General features: G+C 35.9%; 2 protein-coding genes across 5 annotated transcripts; one reads left to right on the plus strand and one right to left on the minus strand.

The window, feature by feature from the left end:
* Window positions 1-6,889: 6,889 nt before the first annotated feature.
* Window positions 6,890-12,457, minus strand: LOC149415002 (large ribosomal subunit protein mL51-like). Its single transcript, XM_089643226.1, has 4 exons — window positions 12,246-12,457; window positions 11,934-12,062; window positions 10,961-11,108; window positions 6,890-7,056 (listed from the first exon to the last, which is right to left on the minus strand). The coding sequence occupies exons 1-4, from the start codon at window positions 12,305-12,307 to the stop codon at window positions 6,913-6,915; spliced, it is 483 nt and encodes a 160-aa protein (XP_089499352.1). The 5' UTR covers window positions 12,308-12,457; the 3' UTR covers window positions 6,890-6,912.
* Window positions 12,458-13,867: 1,410 nt separating this feature from the next.
* On the plus strand, window positions 13,868-19,590 carry LOC149415003 (uncharacterized). 4 transcript variants are annotated; one of them, XM_089643057.1, is made up of 2 exons: window positions 13,868-13,953; window positions 17,873-19,590. In XM_089643057.1, exon 2 carries the CDS (start codon window positions 17,906-17,908, stop codon window positions 19,079-19,081), a length of 1,176 nt encoding a protein of 391 aa, XP_089499183.1. In that variant the 5' UTR covers window positions 13,868-13,953; window positions 17,873-17,905; the 3' UTR covers window positions 19,082-19,590. The 4 variants fall into 4 exon arrangements, with proteins under 4 accessions (XP_089499183.1, XP_089499185.1, XP_089499184.1 ...); XM_089643059.1 differs by having other exon boundaries at window positions 13,880-13,953; window positions 17,858-19,590; XM_089643058.1 differs by lacking the exon at window positions 13,868-13,953 and adding an exon at window positions 13,972-14,492 and having other exon boundaries at window positions 17,858-19,590.
* The last annotated feature ends 3,356 nt before the right edge of the window (window positions 19,591-22,946 follow it).

Below are 22,946 nucleotides of genomic sequence, written 5' to 3' on the forward strand. Positions count from 1 at the left end.
CTAAATAAACCATCCAAATTCCAAACAGATATAGTTTTTCGAACATGAGACAATAAATGTTGACAAGTTTTGCCTACAGCAATATAAAATGCACAAATTGCACAATCAATCCACAATTTTATAGCAGAACGAAGCTCTTCGATGGCTAATTTACAAGCAATTTTATGAGTTCTGATGACAGTTCTTTCTTCCCGCTCAAAACAAAAGAACTCTTGTATGTTTTCATTCAAAATCTTCTGTTCCATTTTTCAAATAATTTAAACAAGTAAGTACAAAGTAAGTAAGTACCTAGTGATGGTTAGGAGAGGAAGGTAGGTACTGTGGATACATGACATGACGGTAGGAACCAATTAAAATCCAACAACATCTAATATTATAGAAGTAATTTAAAATTATGTATTAAATGTATAATGCATTACTGCCATAATCTTGATATAAAGTAAAATATTGTAATAATTTATGCATTACTGTTATCTATTGACGTAAGTTAAAACTTTGTAATATTATAATAATTCTTCTTCTTTCGTATAGTGAGAGTGTCAGAGGGGGACATCTAGGTCTGCGAGCAAGTCTAGGGCCTCAGGCGTCGCCATTTGGACCTCATCAATCCCACCGGGGAATGAATGGAGCGGGCATTCGTTGACCACATGTTCGGTGGTCTGCACCGCCCCACATTCACACATCGCCCACTCTTTAAGGCCCCATCTGTGCATCATGTGGGCACAGCGGCTATGGGAGCACCTTAACCTATTGATGGCGGACCAGGTTTTGCGAGGCAATGAGAACCCAGGCTGTCTCTCGGTGGGGTCCTGTATGAGATGGGCATATCCCACGTTAGCCGTTTGCCACTCAAGTTTCCACCTGTCTTCTGAGGTGAGAGGTAATCGGAGGAGCCTCTCTCCTTATAATTATAATAATTTATAAACCCAATAATACTTTCTTAACCGTCGTCCCACGGGGTGGTAAGCAATCGACATAAACCGAATGCTGCAAGACTCTGCGCAGAAAATTTTGTCCGCTGTAGTAAGTATAATAGTCTGCAGCGCAGTTCAATGCGGAACTTTTGTGCGCAGGATCTTACAGCATATGGCTTATGACGATTGCTTACACCGTCCCGAATGTGACGGGCTTATTCAATTCGGTGTCAATGCTAATAAATCGGCACAATTGTACAATATCAATATTTTGTACAATATCTTATTCCAAGTCTAGATTTAATAATAACTTTAAGTGTGTATAAAAATATATAGTAAGCAATACTCTATCTACCTCGATAGGCAAAAAATAGTAGAATCTGAAATTCTGTATAATGATTGCAGGTTCAGATCTTTTTCAATATTAGCTCTACACAGGAGGCACAGAGGCCTATGTCATCTTTGCAGATGCTGTGTGGAGGGTGCTTTTAGATAAAGAAAGGAGAGGACGTTCTGGAAAAGAAAAAGGCATAAGGGGTGTCAGGTTCAGTGTGTTCATGTATAAATCCATCCCTCCCTCTGCAGTACAAGGCGACGGGTCGAGACAGTCCAGTTGGAGAAGTCAAAAGGTCTCTCTCAACCTGTTTCTCCTGATTCGGCCTGCCATGCAGTAGGCGGACAGATGCAACCGCCGCCAAGACCTCACTCCCCTGCTCTCCAAACTTAGCGAACCACTTGGGGTGACCTATTGCAGGGGTTATCCAATAAATGGTTGCCGGGGCGGTGGTATCCACACCCTCCCAAATTTATTTTATCAACTCAACACTTGAAAGCATATTGACAAGTCTTTAAACACAAATCTTGACATTCAATAAAAATTGAAACGTCTGAACCCGCTAATACGAGTATTTTGTTTTCGATTCAAGGAGGATTTTTAGTCAACTGTACATATTTTGTTAAACTTTTTAATAATATTTTTAGTTCGTAGCACTTTAATTTAAAATTATAATTTTTTAAAGAAAATCTAGTCTTAATACATTATCTATGAAGTTAGAATAAGCAATTACATAATTTACTTGCCTGGGTGCGCAAATATTCAGTGTTTGTGAAAATGTTTGATGACATTAAATTAATATTATTTGTGATGTGATAAGTATGATAATTTTCTGACTAATAAATAATAACATACAAATTCAATTCATTATTTTTCTTTTACTGCTTAGAACTCTTCAATTATATCTAAAAATAATACAACTTCGAAGAAATCAAGGATCGAATTCGAGAAGAAATCGTCGCTATACCCATTGAGATGTGCCAAAAGGCGGCCGAAAATCGCCGTCATCAATGTATCACTGATGGGAGCCATTATCTTTTTGATGTTATCTTCAAGAATTGATGCATAAAGCGACTTGACGTACCAAATAAATCCCATTCTGTAGGTTGAGCTATTTTTTTTAATGGCCCTTCAAAACTGCAATGTCTATTTCGGCACACCCTTTATATTATCATAATGTATTTACAAAACTATTGCATTACATGGGAATCACGTCTCTATATTTCCCTTGACTCCAACAAATCCACGGGCCCAGATAACATTAACTAACTAACTAACTAACCATCACGTCGCTGCTGCAGGGGTAGGCAGAGAGGACGGACCGTTCATTCACATTCATACATCATCTCATACATACTCTTTTATTATTCTGACTCTTGACATGGCCCGACTCGAGTATCTGATTCACTTGATCGTGCCATGTCTTCCTCGGGCGTCCCCGATTTCTGCTACCATTTGCATTTGCATCATATATCCTCCTTACACTCCTTTCTTCGCTCATTCGCTCTATATGCCCAAACCAAAGATATTAGAAGAACGAGATATGCTATGTTGGCCGCCGGACCGTAGCCGGAGTACTAACTAATTAGGGTACTTTGAACGGTATCGGGACGTGTACGCACAGAAATCTGTTCTATGTATTAGTGCGGATACCTTAGCGATGCCTTAGCGTAAGCGAAGGTGTGCAGTAGTATTGGTGAACAAAACCGGCGACACTCGGCAAAACAATTCCACTCAGTACGAACTGCGCATAGCACATCTCGTTCTTCTAATATCTTTGGCCCAAACCATCTAAGCGTCCCTTTCTTAATCTTACTCATTATGCTTACATCAGCCTTGCACTCTTTGCGGATCTCCACATTCATCACATGATCATACACGGTGTTACCACACATACGCCTCAGGGATCTCATTTCAACAGCATTCAATCTACTTTTATCCTTTCTTTGCCAGTTCCATGCCTTACTTCCATACATCAGGGTAGGTACCAGCACTCCATTGTAAACTGCTAACTTCGCTTCTTTGGACAATTTTTTGTTAGCGCCAACTGCGTTCAGTCCTCCATGAATGGAGTTACCTGCATTTACCCTTCTTTCAATATCTCTGTCAGCCTTCCCATCTCTCTAGAACATACTTCCTAAATACACAAACTCATCCACCTGCTCCAAGTATTCCTCAGCAACAACTATATTGCTCACTGTTTTCGTACTCTCTCTTTCAAACACCAGATAACATCCCTCCAATATTTCTCAAACAATGCGCCTCTACAATATCAGAACCACTCACAATATTATTTAAAAACTGTTAACTGTATTAATTAAGACCGAGAAGCAAGTTGTTGAATTGGTTCTCAAGTTGCTTGTCTAACAGAACCTTATTCGTCAAAATTGAATTAGCGTCATTGATTGATCCCTTTGCACAGGTGCCCAATCGAAAAAGACATGAAATGTGCGCCCAGTACACGGTTGACATTTTTGACATGAGAACTTAGATGAATTAAAAGAGAAGATAAGTTACTCATACAACGCGTGTGGTTTCACTGAACTAAGTCCAGCGGACATACTTGAGATTTACTGTGTTTAACATCGCACGTAAGTTCATTGGTCAGGAAAGCTGTCACGAATACGTCGCTCTAGGCTTTTTTTTTGTGCAAAAAATGCCTTCCTGTTCTTTGAGAGGTGCACAAATCATTCTCGAGCAAAAACCAAATCTGATGGAATTTCTTTCCATGCGTATATGCTCAGAAATCAATAGGTCGCCGAATATAGAAATACGGGCGTTCATAATAATAAAGCAATTTCACCCGTATGCTGTGGGCTGTTATGTATAGATATTTCATTTATTTACGCATCGATTGTCTATTCTTTTCTAATGTATTTCGTTATTTCACTTTGCATTTAGAAACTGGAACGTGCTATATTTTTTGTTCGATTAGTATGAACATAACGCATCTTTGTATTTATGTCAATGCATGAGAATGGGTCATGCTATGACTCATTCTTGTAGAAATTATTTGCCGACCTCCGTTTCCACCTAGAACAACATGTTTCTATATACGATCAGGTTCACTGCTTTCTTTCTCAAAAAACCCTCGACACACATTCCCATAGATGAAATGTGCCCTGAGGGAATTACTTTCACATTATAAACAGGGCTTCCCGTGTGTAATTATAATATCAATCATCAACCCTCAATCATCAATCATCAATCATCAATCATCAATCATCAATCATCAATCATCAATCATCAATCATCAATCATCAATCATCAATCATCAATCATCAATCATCAATCATCAATCATCAATCATCAATCATCAATCATCAATCATCAATCATCAATCATCAATCAACAATCATCAATCATCAATCATCAATCAATCAATCAATCAATCATCAATTATCATTCCTAATTTACATTAATGATCTATGCCACATAGAATGTGACGGAGAAATCATCAGTTTTGCGGATGATACTGTTTTCCTTATAAATGGGAATAATTGGACAGAAACATTTAAGAAAGCAGAAGACACACTAAACAGGATTAAAAAATGGCTAGACTACAATTCACTTACACTAAATGCTAATAAAACCAAATTCATCAATTTCAAAATAAAAAATACAAAAAACTCTGAAGAAAACCTTAACTTAAAAATTCATAGCCCGCATCACTTAAAAGAGCATTGTTATTGTCCCTCATTAGAAAACGTTGACCATTTAACGTATCTAGGTCGAAATAGATGGAAATTTAAAATGGACCAATCACATTAGCTATTTAGATAATAATAAAATTAAAAAACTAAGTTATTTTTTCAAAACTATCAGGAATGTGCTCATTAAAAAAGACTAAATCAAAATCTACATGGCTCTCTGCCAATCACTGTTAGAATACGGTATTATCGGATGGGGCAGTGCAAATAAAAATATACTAAATCTACTAATTAAAACTCAAAAAGCCATAATGAAAATTATACTGAAAGTTCCTGTAAGAACCAGCACTGACGAAATCTTCACCAATCTTAACATCATGTCAATTAAACAACTATATTCTAAAACTTTACTCATTTACATTCATAAGTACAACACCCAAGAAATAACAACAAACATGTACAATAGAAACACTAGATCTCATGGTCAAAAACTTATCCAACAAATAACTACTAATACAACTTTTGGGCAAAAAAGCTTCTTATATCATAGTATTAAACTCTACAATAAAATACCACTCTCACTCAAAAACCTCAACACTTTAACATTTAATCTCAAATAAAAAGCTGGATACCATAGACATATGAATATTAGTAGACCTGCCCTAAGTGATTAAAAGCGTATTATCCCCACTCCCCATACCGGTTCCATTGGAGCCGGCTGTGCTCGCGTATGGCCTCAAGTGAAATTTGAAAACGTGACGTCATCATTCTTGTGCGAACTATGGTCGAGGCATCATCGGTTCATTTTACGAAATAACACGGCAAAATGTTGACTTGTACTATGAAAACTTGTAAAAATAGATGTGAAAAAGAGAATAAACCCAATTGTCGTATTACATTCCATATATAAGCATTATTTTACTTTATTTTAAGCATATTCACATCGTATAATATGAATCAGTTGTTACTATCACATCGAGAAACGTCTGGACGCGAAACACAAAGCTGGTTGGTTGCTGGGAAGTAAATTATGAACATTTATAAAAGTGTCTTAACTAAATACTTAAACGAAATATTCGACTCTGAAAATAGAACCGAATTTTTTTGCCGAATTTGGACTTCGCAAATTTGTTCATAACGTGGCGAGTAATTTGCGCTCCCATGTAAAAATGTCTATTCATTCAAAAGCAGATTTTACTTTTAAGAAGTAAATGGTGATATTATAATGCGAGATGCCTATTTACTGTCAGATTGATTTATTGACGAATCACAGTCAGCTTCACTCCCTTCGTTCTTCAACAGTTGATTTTACCCCTCGCCATTATCTTCTCGTCTATTAATTCCTATGTCTGTGCTGGATACGTAATATAGGGAGATCTGAAATAGAAAATTTACTGAGATCAAACACAAACTAAAACAGAATCAACTGAACTATACCAAAAAACACTATCTTACAAAAAATATATATATATACTAGGTACATGATATATGTTCATAATTAAATTCATAATATGTAACTTTGATGTAATATTAATTTTCTTATAATTAAATTATACATAATATGTAAATGAAATCCTCAGCACGGGAGATCCCAGTGAGGATATCATTACATATATCTATTTGTCACAAAAAAAAGATAATAAAACACTTATTATTATTATCATTATATTATCAATCAATATAAATAAAAATGTTCATTTGTTCAAAATCTTGAATCTCCGAAAATTCTTCACCGATTGCTTTGAAATTTTGACACAATGTTGCATTCAAATACGCGTGTGTTTTTATGTACTTATATTATAAAAACATCACCTTTACCAGGTAAAAACAAGCATCTTTTTAAAAACAGCGTCATCTATTTTTTCTCTATCTGCACAGCCAGACTGAGATACAGCAACGCGTGGCGGGGTACAGCTGGTAATAATTAAAATAAAACAAATGAATTAATAATTTTTCATATTCTTTATTAACAAACTAATTAACATGTTTAATAACATCCAAGAGTGGTCGGAGACTACTGGCGGGAAAAGCCCGTCTTGGTCTTCTGGTTGAGGTGTTTGTAGAGGAAGTTGAGTCTTTTCTGCAGCTCCTTCCATCTGGTTGGGCGGAACTGGGGGAACTCTGTGCGGCTGAGGAACTTCTTTCTTCTGATCAGAATCTGAAAGCAAACACAACCAAATCATCAGAGATGTGCAAAATGGGTACCCAAAACCATTTGAAATGCAAAATGGAAATGGGTCAAAACTTTTCCATTTGAAAATGCAAAATGGTTTTTAGAAAAGCATTTCAAATGCAAAATGCAAAATACCTATTTTCAAAATGCATTGAAAATGCAAAATGGTTTCTCAGGTCAAACAATTATTTTTAACAATTTTGTCATTAAATAAATTATTAAATAATGGACAACCATGTAAAACAAACATATTACATGATGGTAAATCCAAAAACACCACGACTACAGATTATGAAACAACAAAAAATTTGCGCGGGACTAATGTTGCCAACGTAAAAACATAGAAACTGCTATCTAACATTTAATATTACAGCGTCATGGCCCCATGTTCAGTATTTGAATCAGTATTTTTTGTAATGGTATCACTCGATTGGCAGGGCTCCTACCAGGGAGTAACTTAACAAATGTAAACTATCTCTCATAGCGAGGTTGAGGACCGACTGATATTTGGGGCTTATGAAAAAAAGATGAGTGGAGAAAGTAGGAATAATGTTGCAAAAAAGCATTTAAAATGGAAAATGCATTGAGAAAAGCATTTAAAATGCAAAATGGAAAATACCTATTTTGGATTTATTTGAAATAAAGCACATCTCTGCAAATCATGAAACACCATCAATATATGTATTAATAAATACATAAATGTCTAATCCTCAAGCCATCATCGAAATAGAGTTCTCTTCAGTCATGACACAATAAAAAGTTTTTTTAACGATACTGGTTATTAAATAGTTGACATTCGAGAGCGCCACTAATATATTGTTATAATATATTTTTATATAAAACTGCACCAGAGTCCCAACTGCTCCAAACTGTCTGAAGCCAGTGAGACTAAGACATCCCCAATTGGGGTATGTTGTGAGGCTAAAGGTAGTGCGGAGGGGAAGGGGATTGAGAAGAGGAAGGTGGGGAAATACCTGACTATTCATTACAAGCTACGTTTCAATTCTGAATGGTGGTCTTACACCGGGGCGATACTGAGAGTATCTTCCAGTCATATTATTTTAATTTGTATATTGTGAAATAAAACAAGTTAATCAAATTAAATTTACTTGCGACCTCTGGCTTGCTAATCGAAAGCCTTACCCCTAGACCAAGGCTGCCCAACCCCAGGCCCGCGGGCCACATTGTGGCCCGTGAACGAATTATAAGTGGCCCGCGTGAACCATTTTCAAAAAACCCGCCAATTTGAAAAAGTGTCTTGCGTCCGCGGTAAAACAAAAGTGACAGACCATAGATATCAGAAATCAGAACATATTATATGACCGACAGAGAGAGACTAAAAGTAGATGCTTATTACAGTTGTTTGAAAGCAGATTTCAGGACTTTGAAAGTACAAAACAAAATTTAAATTTTTTTGTAAATCCTTTCACAATCAGTTTGACTGAAATAATTAGTAATCCTGCCAATATCCAGTTGGAACTCACTGAACTGCAAAATCATTCTGCACTGAAAAACCTTTTTGCAGAAAAAATGTTTTCAAAGTCATAAAGTTCTTCAGAAGAATTTGGAGATTTCTGGAAATTGGTGCCAAATGAAGACTTTCCCGCTATAACTGACCTGGCCTTTCAATTTTTAAGCAGTTTTGGATCAACGTATGTTTGTAAAATTTTTTTCTAATCTTAATTTTGTAAAAAAATAAATACCGCACATCTCTAACTGAGCAACATATGAATACGTGTATTAATTAAGGCGCTAAGTGCCCAAAAAATCGAAAACGATGTTTTTACAGAAATGTATTCTATGTACCGATGCCAATAACCCTAAATAGGATCCAAGTGCCTCAGGCAGTTCAAAAAAATACAATAAATTGATGAAGTCTGGCATCGCTGTAACTCCATTGGTATGTTATCTTTTAAAATGGTTTAAGTGCCACAACAGTGTTCATTGATATTCCATATAAAATGGCCGGCGATGGTGTGTTGACAGTCGCGAGCTTGCTTGTAAAACGCCATCAAAAAGGTAAAGGAAGTGTGCGAAATGCGAAAAAAAAACTAAAAACAAGTGGCCAAGAGTATTCCACACTAAATAATAAAGTCATTCTTGCCAAAAAACCACAAAATTCTGAGGTATGTAAAAAATAATATTTTTCTGTACATTTTGTTAGTTTTGGTACTGACGCGCTAGTGATGTGCATGCCTGTCGTAATAATATTATTCATTCATGTTGTAAATATTAATTTCGAATCCAATCATTTTGTAAACAGATAATTCTTTTAATTCCACTGTTTTTCTTATGTGCTCGTAACTTTTAATTTATTATACCTACTTATTTCATGGAAAATAATAATTAAGTTTTTTTAGTGTCGTTATGTTTCATAAAGCCGTTTCCAATGATATATTGGTCTTTCGTGATGTTGATAACAATAATATTAATAAAAAAATGCATTTAATGATATGACCTCCGAACTTTTATTATTCAAAATGTATGCTTTCACAATACATAATGGGGTTGGCCACGCAAAGCTAATTGTAGATGTCGCCATCGGTGAAGAGTGTCAACCAAATGTCAAATACAAAATTATCTATGCTTTTTCCATACATTTTGGTAGGTAGGTATTGTATTATTTTCTTAAACTGTTTATTATTTGCATTTTGTTTGGTAGAGCGGTACCTACTTTTGAAACACTGTATTCCTTTTAAAATATGTTTATAGGTTTTATGAAAAGTTATATTCCTTTGTTTAATTTTCACACACCGACACTTTTTATTATGTTTGAATCATTTAAATAAATATGTACTTGTACATCAGAATAATTTTTTATTAAATTAAACGAATAAGTGATTTGTTTTATTTATATGCACATCCCTATTCCCCATGTGAAGGTTGTGCACTTAGATCTGCCAGAGCCCCTGAGTTGGCACTTAGAGCATTAAATAAAATTCTTATTGTGGAGCTTCACCGTAACTGTCGTTGTCCGTTTTAAACTTTTATTTTGTAGAAATTCAAAATAAATTTATGCTTTTAAATTATGGAAGCCGTCGAGATTGTTCTATACTACTAAGTAACATGTTTACAAAGGGTAGGCCACATATAATTTTATTAGACAAATCAGTATTTTGTTACAGCAAGCAGTTGTTGTTTTTGGCACTTAGCGCTTTAATTAATACATGTATTCATATGTCTGAGTTGTTGATACTGACAATATCTGAACTGACTCCTAACATAGGAGAATTATTAAAAAAACAATGTCAGAAATCACATTGATTGTACAAATTACTTGCATTTAGATTATTGCTACATAAAATTTTGTTTCGTTATTTGGCAGTAGATGCTATTTATTTTATTATTTTGATAAACGGCAATAAAATTTCAATATGTTTACTTGTTTTTTGTATAAAACAAGACTTTAAAAAGCTTAGGTAACAAAAATAGGAACCGTCCGTATTCAGTGGCCCGCCAGTGATTTTTAAATCATCAATTTCGCCCAACTGTTAAAAAGGTTGGGCAGCCCTGCCCTAGACTATGGTGAACGTCAAACTGGTCTCAACTTTTAGTTTTTTTTTTTGCATTAGTCGCAAATCATTTTCATCCTGAGGAAAATAATTTCCCTCGGGACTATATCACCTTTGCTGTGTGGAGGAGTCTTTCTAAGGAAATTAAGGAAAGGAAGTTCAAGGAAGGAAAAATATCTGATGGGTCAGTGTGTCCAGGAGTGACAGAAGTATAAATCCATCCCTCCCACTGGGGTGCAAGGCAATGGGTGTAGAGAGACCTGCTGGAGAGGTCAAAACAACTCCCTCAACGGGACTTCCCCGATCTGGCCCGCCATGCAGATGGTGGGCCGGCGCATCCCCGCCAAGACCTGAACACACCTCACCAGTTACCTTACCTGGAACTCATTCCCCTTGATGCCGCGTATCCAGGAGGGTACGTTGTACAGCGTCTTGGTGGGGTGCAGGTGCCCCTCGTTGCCCAGGATGTCGATGTAGTCGTTCTGTCCAAATAGCGCTCGTTTCTGGTTCCAACTAGGAGAGGGTCTGAAGGGATAGCAAGAACAGTTAACAGACTGTATTTCATGACTCCATACTAAATTCCAATCTTCTTAGCTTCTTCCAATGAACTTAACAGCCTTTCAATCTCTCTTGAATATACTTCCCAATTAGACAAACTTATCCTCTTGCTCCAAGTATCCATCGTTTACAACTACAAACTTATCTTCTTGCTCAAGTATCCATCGCTTACAACTACAAAGTTATCCTCTTGCTCCAAATATCCATCGTTTACAACTACAAACTTATCCTCTTGCTCTAAGTATCCATAGCTTACAACTACAAAGTTATCCTCTTGCTCCAAATATCCATCGTTTACAACTACAAACTTATCCTCTTGCTCTAAGTATCCATCGCTTACAACTACAAAGTTATCCTCTTGCTCCAAATATCCATCGTTTACAACTACAAACTTATCCTCTTGCTCTAAGTATCCATCGCTTACAACTACAAAGTTATCCTATTGCTCCAAGAATCCATCGTTTACAACTAAATATTTTCATATTTTCATTCCGGGAAGTTTGGGCAATCTATTAAATTATTAATGATTTAATACGCCGTCACTGCCAGGGCCCCACTCCTCGACTGGAAACTTTGGTGGCGCGTTTCAAATGAGTGGGTACTCTCCAAGCATTCTCATATACATGTATCCGAGGAAGTTTTTTTGAATTTGTTGTAATTTCTCAATGAATTTGTGCTGATATGGAGCCCATCACCTGAGGCGTATTCAATTTTTTATCGTATAATGAAATATTCACGCCTTGAAGGCTTTTACGTGTATACATTGTTGTAAGATGTTCATATTGTACAAACCTGTACTCCGGAAAAGGAATTTTAGTTCCGCTGACTACGTGAGGCAGGAGCCCTTCGCAGTGTATGATTTCTTTATATCCATGCCGCCTCACTCTCTGTTTAGCTAAAGTTTCAGCATAATATCGTGTCCTATAAAGAAAAAAATATGTAGGTTATATTATAGATTTAAGTTTTTGTTTGTGCATAATTCAATTCGAAACTGAATTTGACGAAACTTGCAATCAAAATAATTGAACAGCAATAATAATAAAGGTATCTGTCCTTGTAATGATATATTTCCTTTTCTACAAAAAATAAAATTGAGTTCCTAACCTCACTTGTGACTGGATGGGCCGCCAGAACGCGTTCAATAGGCCTTTCCCAATCCATGACATATTGATTAGAAAATTAATAAATTATTTTACAATTAAGTTTTGATTTATAAAGGCAAGTTGTAATTATGTTAATGGATAACAATTCAAAAAAAGTTTCAATTGATTTGACAGATAAGAGCATAGACATAAAGTTTATTTATGGACATTAGAAACAATCATAGACAAAGAAATACCACCATAAATAAACCAATCATCATACCACAATTTTTTTAAATTATTATTCTTTATTTTTGCTTTCACCCATTAGGGGTGATCTTGGCCATACACAATTAACATTTTTTTCTTATTAACAAATACAACAAATGACAGTTTAATTAAAAATATAGTTGTGAATTGAAATGATACAATAGATTATGCATCATAAACATAACATAAATAAACCTAACATAAACATAACATAAACAGTACAGAACTGGTAACAGTAGGTAATCATAAAATTATAAAAATAGGAACCTGTGTACAATATTAATGGACGTTTTTCGTTATTTAACCAGAGATTTTTCAAAAATTAGTAAAGTTTTTTAAAACAGAACTATGAAATTGGCAATCTTATAAACAAATACAGCAAATGGGAGTAAATAAATGTGATTATAAAACATAAAGATAAACAAACATAAACATATCATAACATAACATTCACATAACATGAACATAATATATCATAAACATAAACATAACTTATCAAAAACAATACTGAGCTGGTAATAATAGGTAATTACAAAATTAAAAAAATGGCCAAAATAATAATTTCTACACTCGTCATGTACTCGATGACCAATCAAAATGCCAATGCATGTATTCATCATTTACAATGGTGTGCTCAACAAATGTGTCAGGTAGCTCCACTTAGAAATTGGAATCTCATGAATGCCCGAAAAGGCGGTGCTTTTATTTTTTCTAAGCATCTAGTTAGAATTTATACGCTAGAATTATATTCGTTAGAATCTATATTAAATTAAAAAATAGTTATATTTTACACAAAAATATACAAAACATGATAGTACAATAAAGACGAATTGTTTCAGAGAATTTGAACAATTCTTCAAATTTCAAAGTTAATTTTCAAGATATATGAAAGATTTTTTCAAGCTCAGTCACTATATTAGTTCCGACAAGCAACTAGCATATAATGATATAATATTAGAACTTGAATAGGACTTTCACAGAACCCGAAAAGGAACGTTGAGTTTTATGAATTGTTAAAATTCTGTGAAACAGCCCATCATAAATATGATATAAATTATTGTTAGTGTTGTTTCCGGTTCACCGTGTTTATAATGTATAATTTTTTTTAATAATAAACATGTAAAAATATTATTTTAATATAATGCTGATATACCTACGAATCCAGGATTTTTGCCTACTAGGTAGGTACTCATTTGCTAAACGCCTTTATTTCCATTGAAATTTCTAAATATTAAAATGAACTTAATTTTTAATTACTTCATAAAAAAATTCCGTTTTATTATAAGATTAAAAGGATATTTGTTGCGAAATGACATTAACAGGCTGGAAAGTGAAAATCAAACAATATATTATTTTTCAACGATTTTGTTGTCAAAACAAAATGGCCGTTGCGTGAGTCAATTAATCGATCTGTCGAAGTTTTGTTAGAAATCGTAATTTCCCATGAGAACCCCTATTCTGTGAGTAAATTTGTGATGTGATTTAATTAAAAAATGCTTCAATTCATCACACCCCCCCTTCTCGACACTGCCAGTGTTTTTCACCATTTGTAAACAAAGTGTTTTGAATTATCACCATTGATTTCTCGTAAAAAGGACGCGAACTGCTTGAGTGGTCTTCATGGTGGGCGATTTATGAAATTATCGCCACTCTGTTGATAATACATCCGTAATCCTAATAACAATGATATCTGTGCACCATTTTAAACGAGTTTTCATTTATATTTTACTGAATTAAAACCTGCATTCGGAATATTGTAATATTGTTATTTTTGGTGTTATTGCGCCAGCGAAAGTTGCATTGTTTTCGTTTGCGATGCAACGGCAAATGCATTTTTGTGCACGTTTGTCAAACTCGTTAGTGAATCAAAACCGATTGTAAAGACACTGGGAGCTGCGAGAGAGTGTGCTTTTTTACAAGATAGTAAATATATCAACAATAACAGGTGTGTGAGACACAACATAAACAAATGTGTTTAGGTAGTGCGTAAATGTTGACGGTAGTAAATTGTTGTCTTCATTGAAAGTCATTAAACTCAGTTCGTTAGGTGCGGGTTATCCGTTTTGTTTTTTTTTTTATAAATTCTACGAAAAATTTGCGTAATTGCGCGTCATTTTTATTGTGCGTGCAATATGGTGTAAACGTATAAAATAATATCTTATCGATTTTAAGCTCATAATTACGTCTAATAAAAGTTACCCAACCTCGCTTCCTGTGGTTTTGTGACTCGATCAAAACAAAGAAGTTTTCTCTCCCTTTTTATAACTATTCTCATTACGACGACTTTCTCATTTTAGGGCTTCCGTTGCTAGTAACTAATTATTTTGCAAGAATTACGAACAAACTGATATGATTTATTTACCATTATGAGATTATTTTACGAGAAAATTATGTTTTTCTGTCATAAATTGTGATCTGTGCTAGTACTTATTTCAGTACATATCATTTTAAAGAGACCCTTACATATGGAATGGTGTACTGACTGAATGGATAAAAAACTAATTTAATTTAAAATTCATTTTCTTTTAATTGATAAACGGATTTGCCTGTGCGTCTGTATGTGATAATAATGAACTGACATTTCAAATGGGTGGGTAGTGGAACAGTAATCATGAATTAAAATTTGCTATTCAAATTATATTGAGGTGTGTTATTATAGCCTTCTTGTAACTATGTTCCATGCAATTGAACACATCTTCAATTTCTGCAAAAGTATTGCCAACTGCATGCAATCTAGGTAGAAGGGAGTATCAAAATGACTCAGTCCTGATATTGTTGTTGAAAATTAAACAGAATTTTCGATCGAGTAGTTCTAATTGGTATGTTGAATGTGATTAGGCTCAGTAAATCAGGGCTGTCTATAATTCAATTAACAATTTTAAAAATAAAAGTGAGTGATAGCAGAAGTCGGGTACGCCCGATGAAGGCATGCCGCAACCAAGTGAATCAAATATTTGAATTGGATCATGTCTAGAGTCTGGATCATAAAATAGTATGTATGAGATGATATATGAATGTGAATATAGCAAGGAATGTGTGCCAAGACAGAATGTGGGTCAGTCTGCCCTCGCTGCCTACCCCTGCGTAGAAACGGAGTTATGATTAGTTAGTTAGTCAGGACTACTAGAAGTCGGTAATTTATTTTCAGTGCAGATATTTGGGACTAACTACCATAATATTTGAGGACCGCCGTGTTGGAGGGGTACGTCCTCTCGACTAGCAAGCTGTAGGTTGCGGGTTCAAATCCCGGCGTGCACAAGTAAATTTTATTTATCTGTGTTATTTCACAATTTACTCATTTAAAATAACATATAGTATACTTGCGACACTTCCAAGAGTGGATGATTCTCTCAGTATCGCCCTTTTGTAAGACCACCATTCAGAATTGAAACATTGCTTGAAATGGTTTTGGCCGTGCTTGGTGACCAGATCTGAATATCCATCTCCTACCCCTCCCCGCTACCTTCAGCCTCACAACATACCTCGCATCCGGCTCGAAGGACCATCAGTCAGTTGTAGGTAAAAGGCGCGGGACGCGGGCGGGAAACAACCGAACCAAATACTATATGCAACAATTATAACTGGCCCGAGCAGGGATGCCTTAGTCTCACTGGCTCTAGACGCTTGGGAGCAATTGAAACACTTCAATCTGTGACTAACTGCTATAATATTTACTCTGATTGCCCTAAATACTAATGGAGGCTTCTAATGTGGATTCTTCTGTAGACATCTTCAATTTATCACTTGATAAATATACAAGATTGTTGCTGGCACACTTCAGTTATGTATAAACAAAACGGTTTGATTGTAATATCATTTTGTAAACTGTTCCTATGTAAAAGCCACTAAAAAGAGTGTTAAAAATAAATAATTACTTCACAGAATACAACTAACTGATTTTTTATCAGAAATTTTAAACTTTATTTATTTTTTTCAATATTGGTTGAGCATATTTTCAAAAACTATATTATGCATTAAGACCCCGCAAAATTAATCTTGCTTACCTAAAATTAAATACGAAATAAGACCTTGTTTAATTTAATGTAGTTTCATGGTAAACAAAACACTTCCTTTTAATTTAAATAATTAATTAAAAATATATACAGGTTTGACACTTGTTTTTAACTGACTAAATTAATAAATGTTAATGTTAAAAACGTGTAACTTTTCCATATTCTACAATGCGTAACTTACGAAAAAAAACAATCAAAATCGTGGGAAATGACACAAACGAGATGTACAACTTTAAACATTAAAATGGATCAAAATTAAACATAAACATTTATAAAAAAAGTTATTTTTATTCAAACAGAAGTCGGGGACGCCCGAGGAAAACATCGCACAATCAAGTGAATCAGATGCTTGAGTCGGGCCATGTCAAGAGTCAGAATAATAGAAGAGTATGTATGAATGTGAATGAGTCAAGGAGTGTATGGCAAGACCAAGTAGTTGTTAAGTAACATAATTAGTATCTTCGGGTGAAATTACTTACTTTTAGGATCATTTTTACCTTAACCTATGCAAAATAAAATATAGCTAAAAATTAACACGCATTTATGTTTTCACAATCTCCAACACATGTACATACAGTGTTTGTTGTACAGTAACTTTGTACACACTTTTTTGGTCTAGAAGAAAGAGAAAGGAATGAATTACAACATTTACATCAAAACAAGCACAAATACAATAAATATTCAAAACATTCTCATGTATGTGTATAAGTAATTACATTATTTTCCGCCACAAGCGACTCATGGGTAACCCGTTCTTCCAGCAGTCGTCTGCGCACTGACTGTCCTCAAACTTACAACATAGGTAGGTGAGGAACAGGGTCGGCAGCTACTGTGACGCTTGACCTCAAAGAGTGCATATTTTACAAAATAATGACATACATTTGCAGAGGGCGGCAGAATGCTCATAGCACTAGCGCTCTACGGTTAATAATTTTAGACAAAAAGTCTTAATGCTTTACACCTCTTGTTTGTCAATGTATCCTTGAGGATATTCTGTGGAAACAAATAAGTTATTATGAAAATAGAATCAGCTGGCGCACCGCAATAATTTAGTGCCTGCATACCAAGAATTAAATATATCCATTGTTTCGGAAATTTCATTCAATAGTACCGTTCCTCTTGTCATGCTGTCTCATATCTTGAACAAGTCGTGCCGACAACTATGGCTGAAGGATTTTAGAAGAATGTGAATAAAGCAAGGGGTATTCGCCAGGAAATAGTTGTGTAGAATTCTGTCTTAAGGGCGCGGGAGTCAGTCAGTAATGGTTTTTTTTTCTCAAATGGTGATAATGTAAACATTAGTGGAATAAATGGATAATTAATTTTTGGAATGATCCATAATAATATTTAGTGTTGTTGATTTCAGATAGCACACGGCCTCCACTGCTGAAGTGGCACAATGTCAACCAAAAAAGAGTTGGAGAGATCTCACCACGGCGACAGAAAGGACCCCAATGATTATGAAAGTCTCATCTCGCCGCACAACATCTACGAGAACGCCAAGGGGCAGAAGATCCAGATCCAGAGCTCTGAGAACATCGCCAGCTTCTCAGGATACACCAACGCGGAGACCCAAACAAAGAATAATGAAGTTTCCACGTTTGCGGCGCACAGAACGCAAGCCGCGCAGCCGAACCTCGCCCCCTGGCACTATAATCCTTGGTGGATGCTGGCCTCTACCTCCCGAGGTTCATCCACGCACTCGGAGTACCAAAATGGTGCCAACAGCGGCGTGGACATTAAGATCAAACAGGAGCAATCTGCTCAGGAACAAGAGGAACAGATCGTCAAGAATGAAGTCATGGATCAGTTGTCCATCATTCCCATCATGGCGGGAATGCCCAAATCATCACCCACGGGAAGCGTGGAAGGCGCTTGCGAAGAATGCTCCGATCCATATTGCGACGCGAGCTCCGTAGTCTGTCGCAAGTTGTTCCATTGCCCGCACTGTCGCAAGAGCTACCCGACCATCTTGGAGTACAACACGCACTTGGCCGGAGTGCACCCGTCGCAGAAGCCCTTCCGTTGCCAGGTCTGTCTGGAGCCCTGGGACAAGAAGGCCCAGCTGCTGCGGCACCTGGAGGCCAGCCACACACGCAAGGACATGAACAAGTGCGCCGTGTGCTCCAAGTACATCAAGGACAAGAGTAATCTGCGCAAGCACATGCAGGTGCACACGGGCCGCGTGCCGCAGAAGCAGTTCAAGTGCGATCTCTGCAACAACAAGCGCTACATGTCGCTGGACCGCCTGAACAACCATCGCATCGTGTGCACCGGCGAGAAGGTTCTCAAGTATTGCGACATGTGTTCCAAGGTGTTTGACAACACGCGCTCGCTGAACAGCCACAAGAAGGTGCACGCCAAGGAGCTCAAGTGCGAGCTGTGCGGGGAACAGTTCCGGTCGCTGGAGCACCTCAACAACCACAAGGTGGTGTGCAAGTTCGCCACGCGCTGCTGCAACCAGGCGCCCAACTGCGAGCACGAGAAGGCGTACCTGAACCTGCCGTACGGCGTGGACAGAGCGTCGCGCGCTCTGGACGCCACGCTGTCGGCCCTCAAGAGTCAGATGAACTGATGAAGTGTTCGCGTCTAGCGTCTGCGCTCTGGAGCCAGACAAAGTGGACTGTACACTTTAATATATATATATATATATAGTATCTTCGCCTTCCGTCTTGGCAACATACATTATGTCTAGTGTTTTGATACTTTTGAGAAACTATCAAGATCACATAGCTTTATGGGCGCGTCGTCGCCGCACGACTGAAATCCACGGAGGGTGACGCCGCGCCAAATACATTTTATACTTCATTTTAGAATCATATCCATTTGGTTAATTCTAGTTTAGGCTTAAGTTCGCAACATTTATTTATAAGTACATTATTTCTAGAGGTTTCCAAATTTTATTTACGACAAATGCCCTTTGCCACTTTGCACTCGAGAATTTTTCGTTTTTATTTTTCTCAAAAAAATTAAACAAAATTATTTTATACAATAGTAATAATATATACATAAATGTTTTTTGCATAATAATATAATTTCTTTATCATCGTATTTAAATATGATATAAAATGTTCTGCAGTGCAATAACGCAATATTTATATATTTTTTAATATATGGTTTTATATATTTTTTAATATACATTCTCGCAACGGACATTTTTTTTTTTTTTACATGAAGTTGGCCAAAATCGTGTTCAATTTTTATCTGTAGGTTCATATTTTATAATTATCGTTCAATTTAAGTGAAAATTATAAATTAATTATACTAAAGTAAAGTCTGCGATTGCAGTGATTCCAAAATGTACAAATTGTCGCTATATTTTTATATTTTATTTTTATTATTTCGTGTTCACGTATATTATTTCTCATCATCGCCTTAGCATGTTTATTGAATTCTTCATTTCGCTGTTATCGATTGCTTAGAATTGATCGCCGAGTCTCGAACCCAAAACCATAGAAAAATGTACAATACAACCCTGGTAATCCAAACAAATTCACAATATCACCGACAGAAGACGCCTTCAAACTCAAGGCCAAGATGGCCACCAATATTATATTTCGGCAATTAATAAAATCTTCCTTTTCCGGGTGATATAAGTATTAAAGTATTTAGTTCTTAATGCGATCCACCCCGTCGTGTAACATCTGGAATCGGGCCGCTAACAATAACACTTCTTATGCAGATGGCTATAAGGTTTAAATTCCCGCTTAACGCCAGTCGGGAAACTGGCCAAACGCGCGCCCAACATTTTTCACATGAGAATAGGTCGTTTCTATGACTCTTTATTATGTTCGGCTTTGGAACGATTTGATGGCCTCTGTTTCCTCCATCCTACAACATGGGTCTCTTCAAGACCTCTCCTCGATAAGACCCTCCACACAGCATCCCCAACTTGCTGGAATACACGCTCTTGTGAATGTGGCTGATAAATCAGGTTATAGATTTATCAATAATTGGGTATTTATTTGTGATGAATTACACTTTTCACAACGTTATTTATAATGTCCGCCAAAAGATATTATCGACCTTTCTATAGGTTATCATTGTCGTCAGTAGCCCTTACACCATCAGCCAAATACAAACTACAGGGTTTTCCAATAAAAGGTTTTATTTTGATTTATTATCGCTATTTCGGTAGATGTTACTTTTGAAGCTGTCATTTTTTGACATTTGACAAGTAGAAACTACGCCATTACTAAAAATGGAACGATACACGCTTCAACAACGCATTGAAATTATTAAAATTCACTTGAGTGAATCAAATGCAAATCATCTTGAGTGATGAGGCCCATTTCCACCTCGGTGGCTTCGTCAACAAGCAAAATTGTCACATCTGGGGCTCGGAAAACCCAAGAGTTATTGTTGAAAAGCCTCTCTATCCTCAACGTGTGACTGTTTGGTGCGGTTTATGGTCCGGCGGAGCCATTAGACCTTACTTTTTCGAAAATGAGGCTGGAGCAACAGTTACGGTGAATGGATTGCGCTATTGAGAGATGATTAATAATTTTTTATGGCCGGAATTGGATGGTATTGATTTGGACAACGTTTACTTTCAACAAGACGGCGCTACGTGCCACACAAGCAACGAAACCATTGATCTTTTACGATTGAATATCAAAATAACACCTCTTATTGGAAAACACTGTATATAATATTTCAATCATTATTAGTGAAAATATTAAAATTTGTATGCATTTTCAACAATTTGCGATAATACCCTAATCCGAAATACAGTGAAATCTCTATTTATCGTTATTTAAGGGTCCTATTGAAATATACAATGTTTGTGGGAATACAGAAAAAAGCTATATTGACACTCAAATATTCAATTTTCTGAAAAAGATACATATAAATAAATGAATGTGTGTAACACGTTGAACGCCATTGTGAAAATGAAGAAACATTACCATTTTAAATTTGAAAAAAAAAAATATTTAGATGGCCTCGGCGACCATCAAAACGTATTCCTTTTTTTTTTTGACCAAAATTTTCCATGAAAATCAAGAAAATTAACTGCGGTCACCGGTGGTGACCGTCATAGCCCTATGGGAGGTCACCAGTGACCTACATGGCGTTCAACGTGTTAAATAAACGAGCCGTGACTCCTAAACTTTTGACTACTTCAATGGATTTTTCAGAGGAATTTTTTTCATCTTTGACAATTTTTAATCTTTCTTGAAGATGAAAGCACAAAAAATAAAATATTGGTTCGACTGAGGATTGCACCGATTTATTTCGTATGTTAATTGCTGTAATGTCATCCGATTTTAGAGAAATCCGTATATGTCCGCTTGTGTGTATATGTGACTGCCACCAAAAGTAGATATAATGCATTGTAATCGACAACGAGTCTATCTGCCAAATTTCAGCTCGTTCGTATGTCGGAAAGTGGGTTAATTTCCGCTTTCCGCAAGATTTGCTTTCATTCATTACTGAAAACAAAAGTGATATTCAAATAGATCAGTTTAAAAAGATAACAGCACGCGCGCACTGCTGTATTTGAATGTCTATTGCTACGTATACGTACGCGAGCCGAACTTCCGAACTGAACCTCAACTTATGGGAAAGGAACAAAGTAACTGGGCGCGAAACGCTGCTTGCTGTTGCTTCGTTCCTTTTCCGTAATTCGTCGCGCGGTTTGCGTTAAGGTTCGCAAATGTATACGTACCATAATACGACAACTAATACCAAAAGCGGCGATACAAAAACTGAATGCTTTATCTAGTATGAAATTAATTTGGGACTGGACGAATATCAAAAAACAATTGTCGGAGATTTCACTGAATATTCTCTCGTTAATTAATAATTGCGATTACCTCGGCCGTATTGTACTTAGTTACGTTTCTTTGGCATCATCGAGACTCGGCCATTCGACTTTTCTTGGAGTAATCCCTCGATAAACTATAAAAATCATGGAACCTAGTCATCATCTATAATAATATATATTACCCTGTAATGAAAATGTACTGCTGACTAATGATTGCTATGAAAAAAAGAAACTTTTCCAACTATTATAAAGAATTAGATTTTTTAAACGAGTTGAAAATATTTATATTCTAAACGGAACTGAGAATTAAATTTAAATTCCAATTTAGTATTCTGACATACATTCCAGAATTTAAATGTGTGTTTTTGTGCGTACATAAATTATTCAGTGTTCTTTTTTTCACTAAACGTACGTAATTATTCCCGATAGCTTGCTTATTATTTGTATATTTTATTTGTTTATTGTATTCATCCCCAACGACACTGCCATAAGTAAAATATCTAGCGTTTTGATTTAAGTACTACGTTTTGTAGTTATACCTTTGAATGCCAAGTAAAATCACAGTATCCTGTTGTTTACTATGAATAAACGAAAAAATCTTTATCGACAAACATTTTGTTTTTGTCGGAATTCTGCTAAGCTAATTTCAGAACTCTGACACATGATACAGCAT

This window comes from Hesperophylax consimilis, chromosome 19, assembly GCF_061612785.1.
Source record: "Hesperophylax consimilis isolate HC1 chromosome 19, BYU_Hcon_1.0, whole genome shotgun sequence".
Taxonomy (NCBI): domain Eukaryota; kingdom Metazoa; phylum Arthropoda; class Insecta; order Trichoptera; family Limnephilidae; genus Hesperophylax; species Hesperophylax consimilis.

Bases quoted from the DNA above. Each gene is read 5' to 3' on its own strand.
- LOC149415002 (XM_089643226.1), bottom strand. From the start codon at position 12,307: ATGTCATGGATTGGGAAAGGCCTATTGAACGCGTTCTGGCGGCCCATC. The intron at 11,109-11,933 runs GTTTGTACAATA...CTATCCCTTCAG, and splicing joins ATTCCTTTTCCGGAGTACAG to ACCCTCTCCTAGTTGGAACC. The intron at 7,057-10,960 runs GTAAGGTAACTG...GTTTGCTTTCAG, and splicing joins TCAAGGGGAATGAGTTCCAG to ATTCTGATCAGAAGAAAGAA.
- LOC149415003 (XM_089643057.1), top strand. From the start codon at position 17,906: ATGTCAACCAAAAAAGAGTTGGAGAGATCTCACCACGGCGACAGAAAG.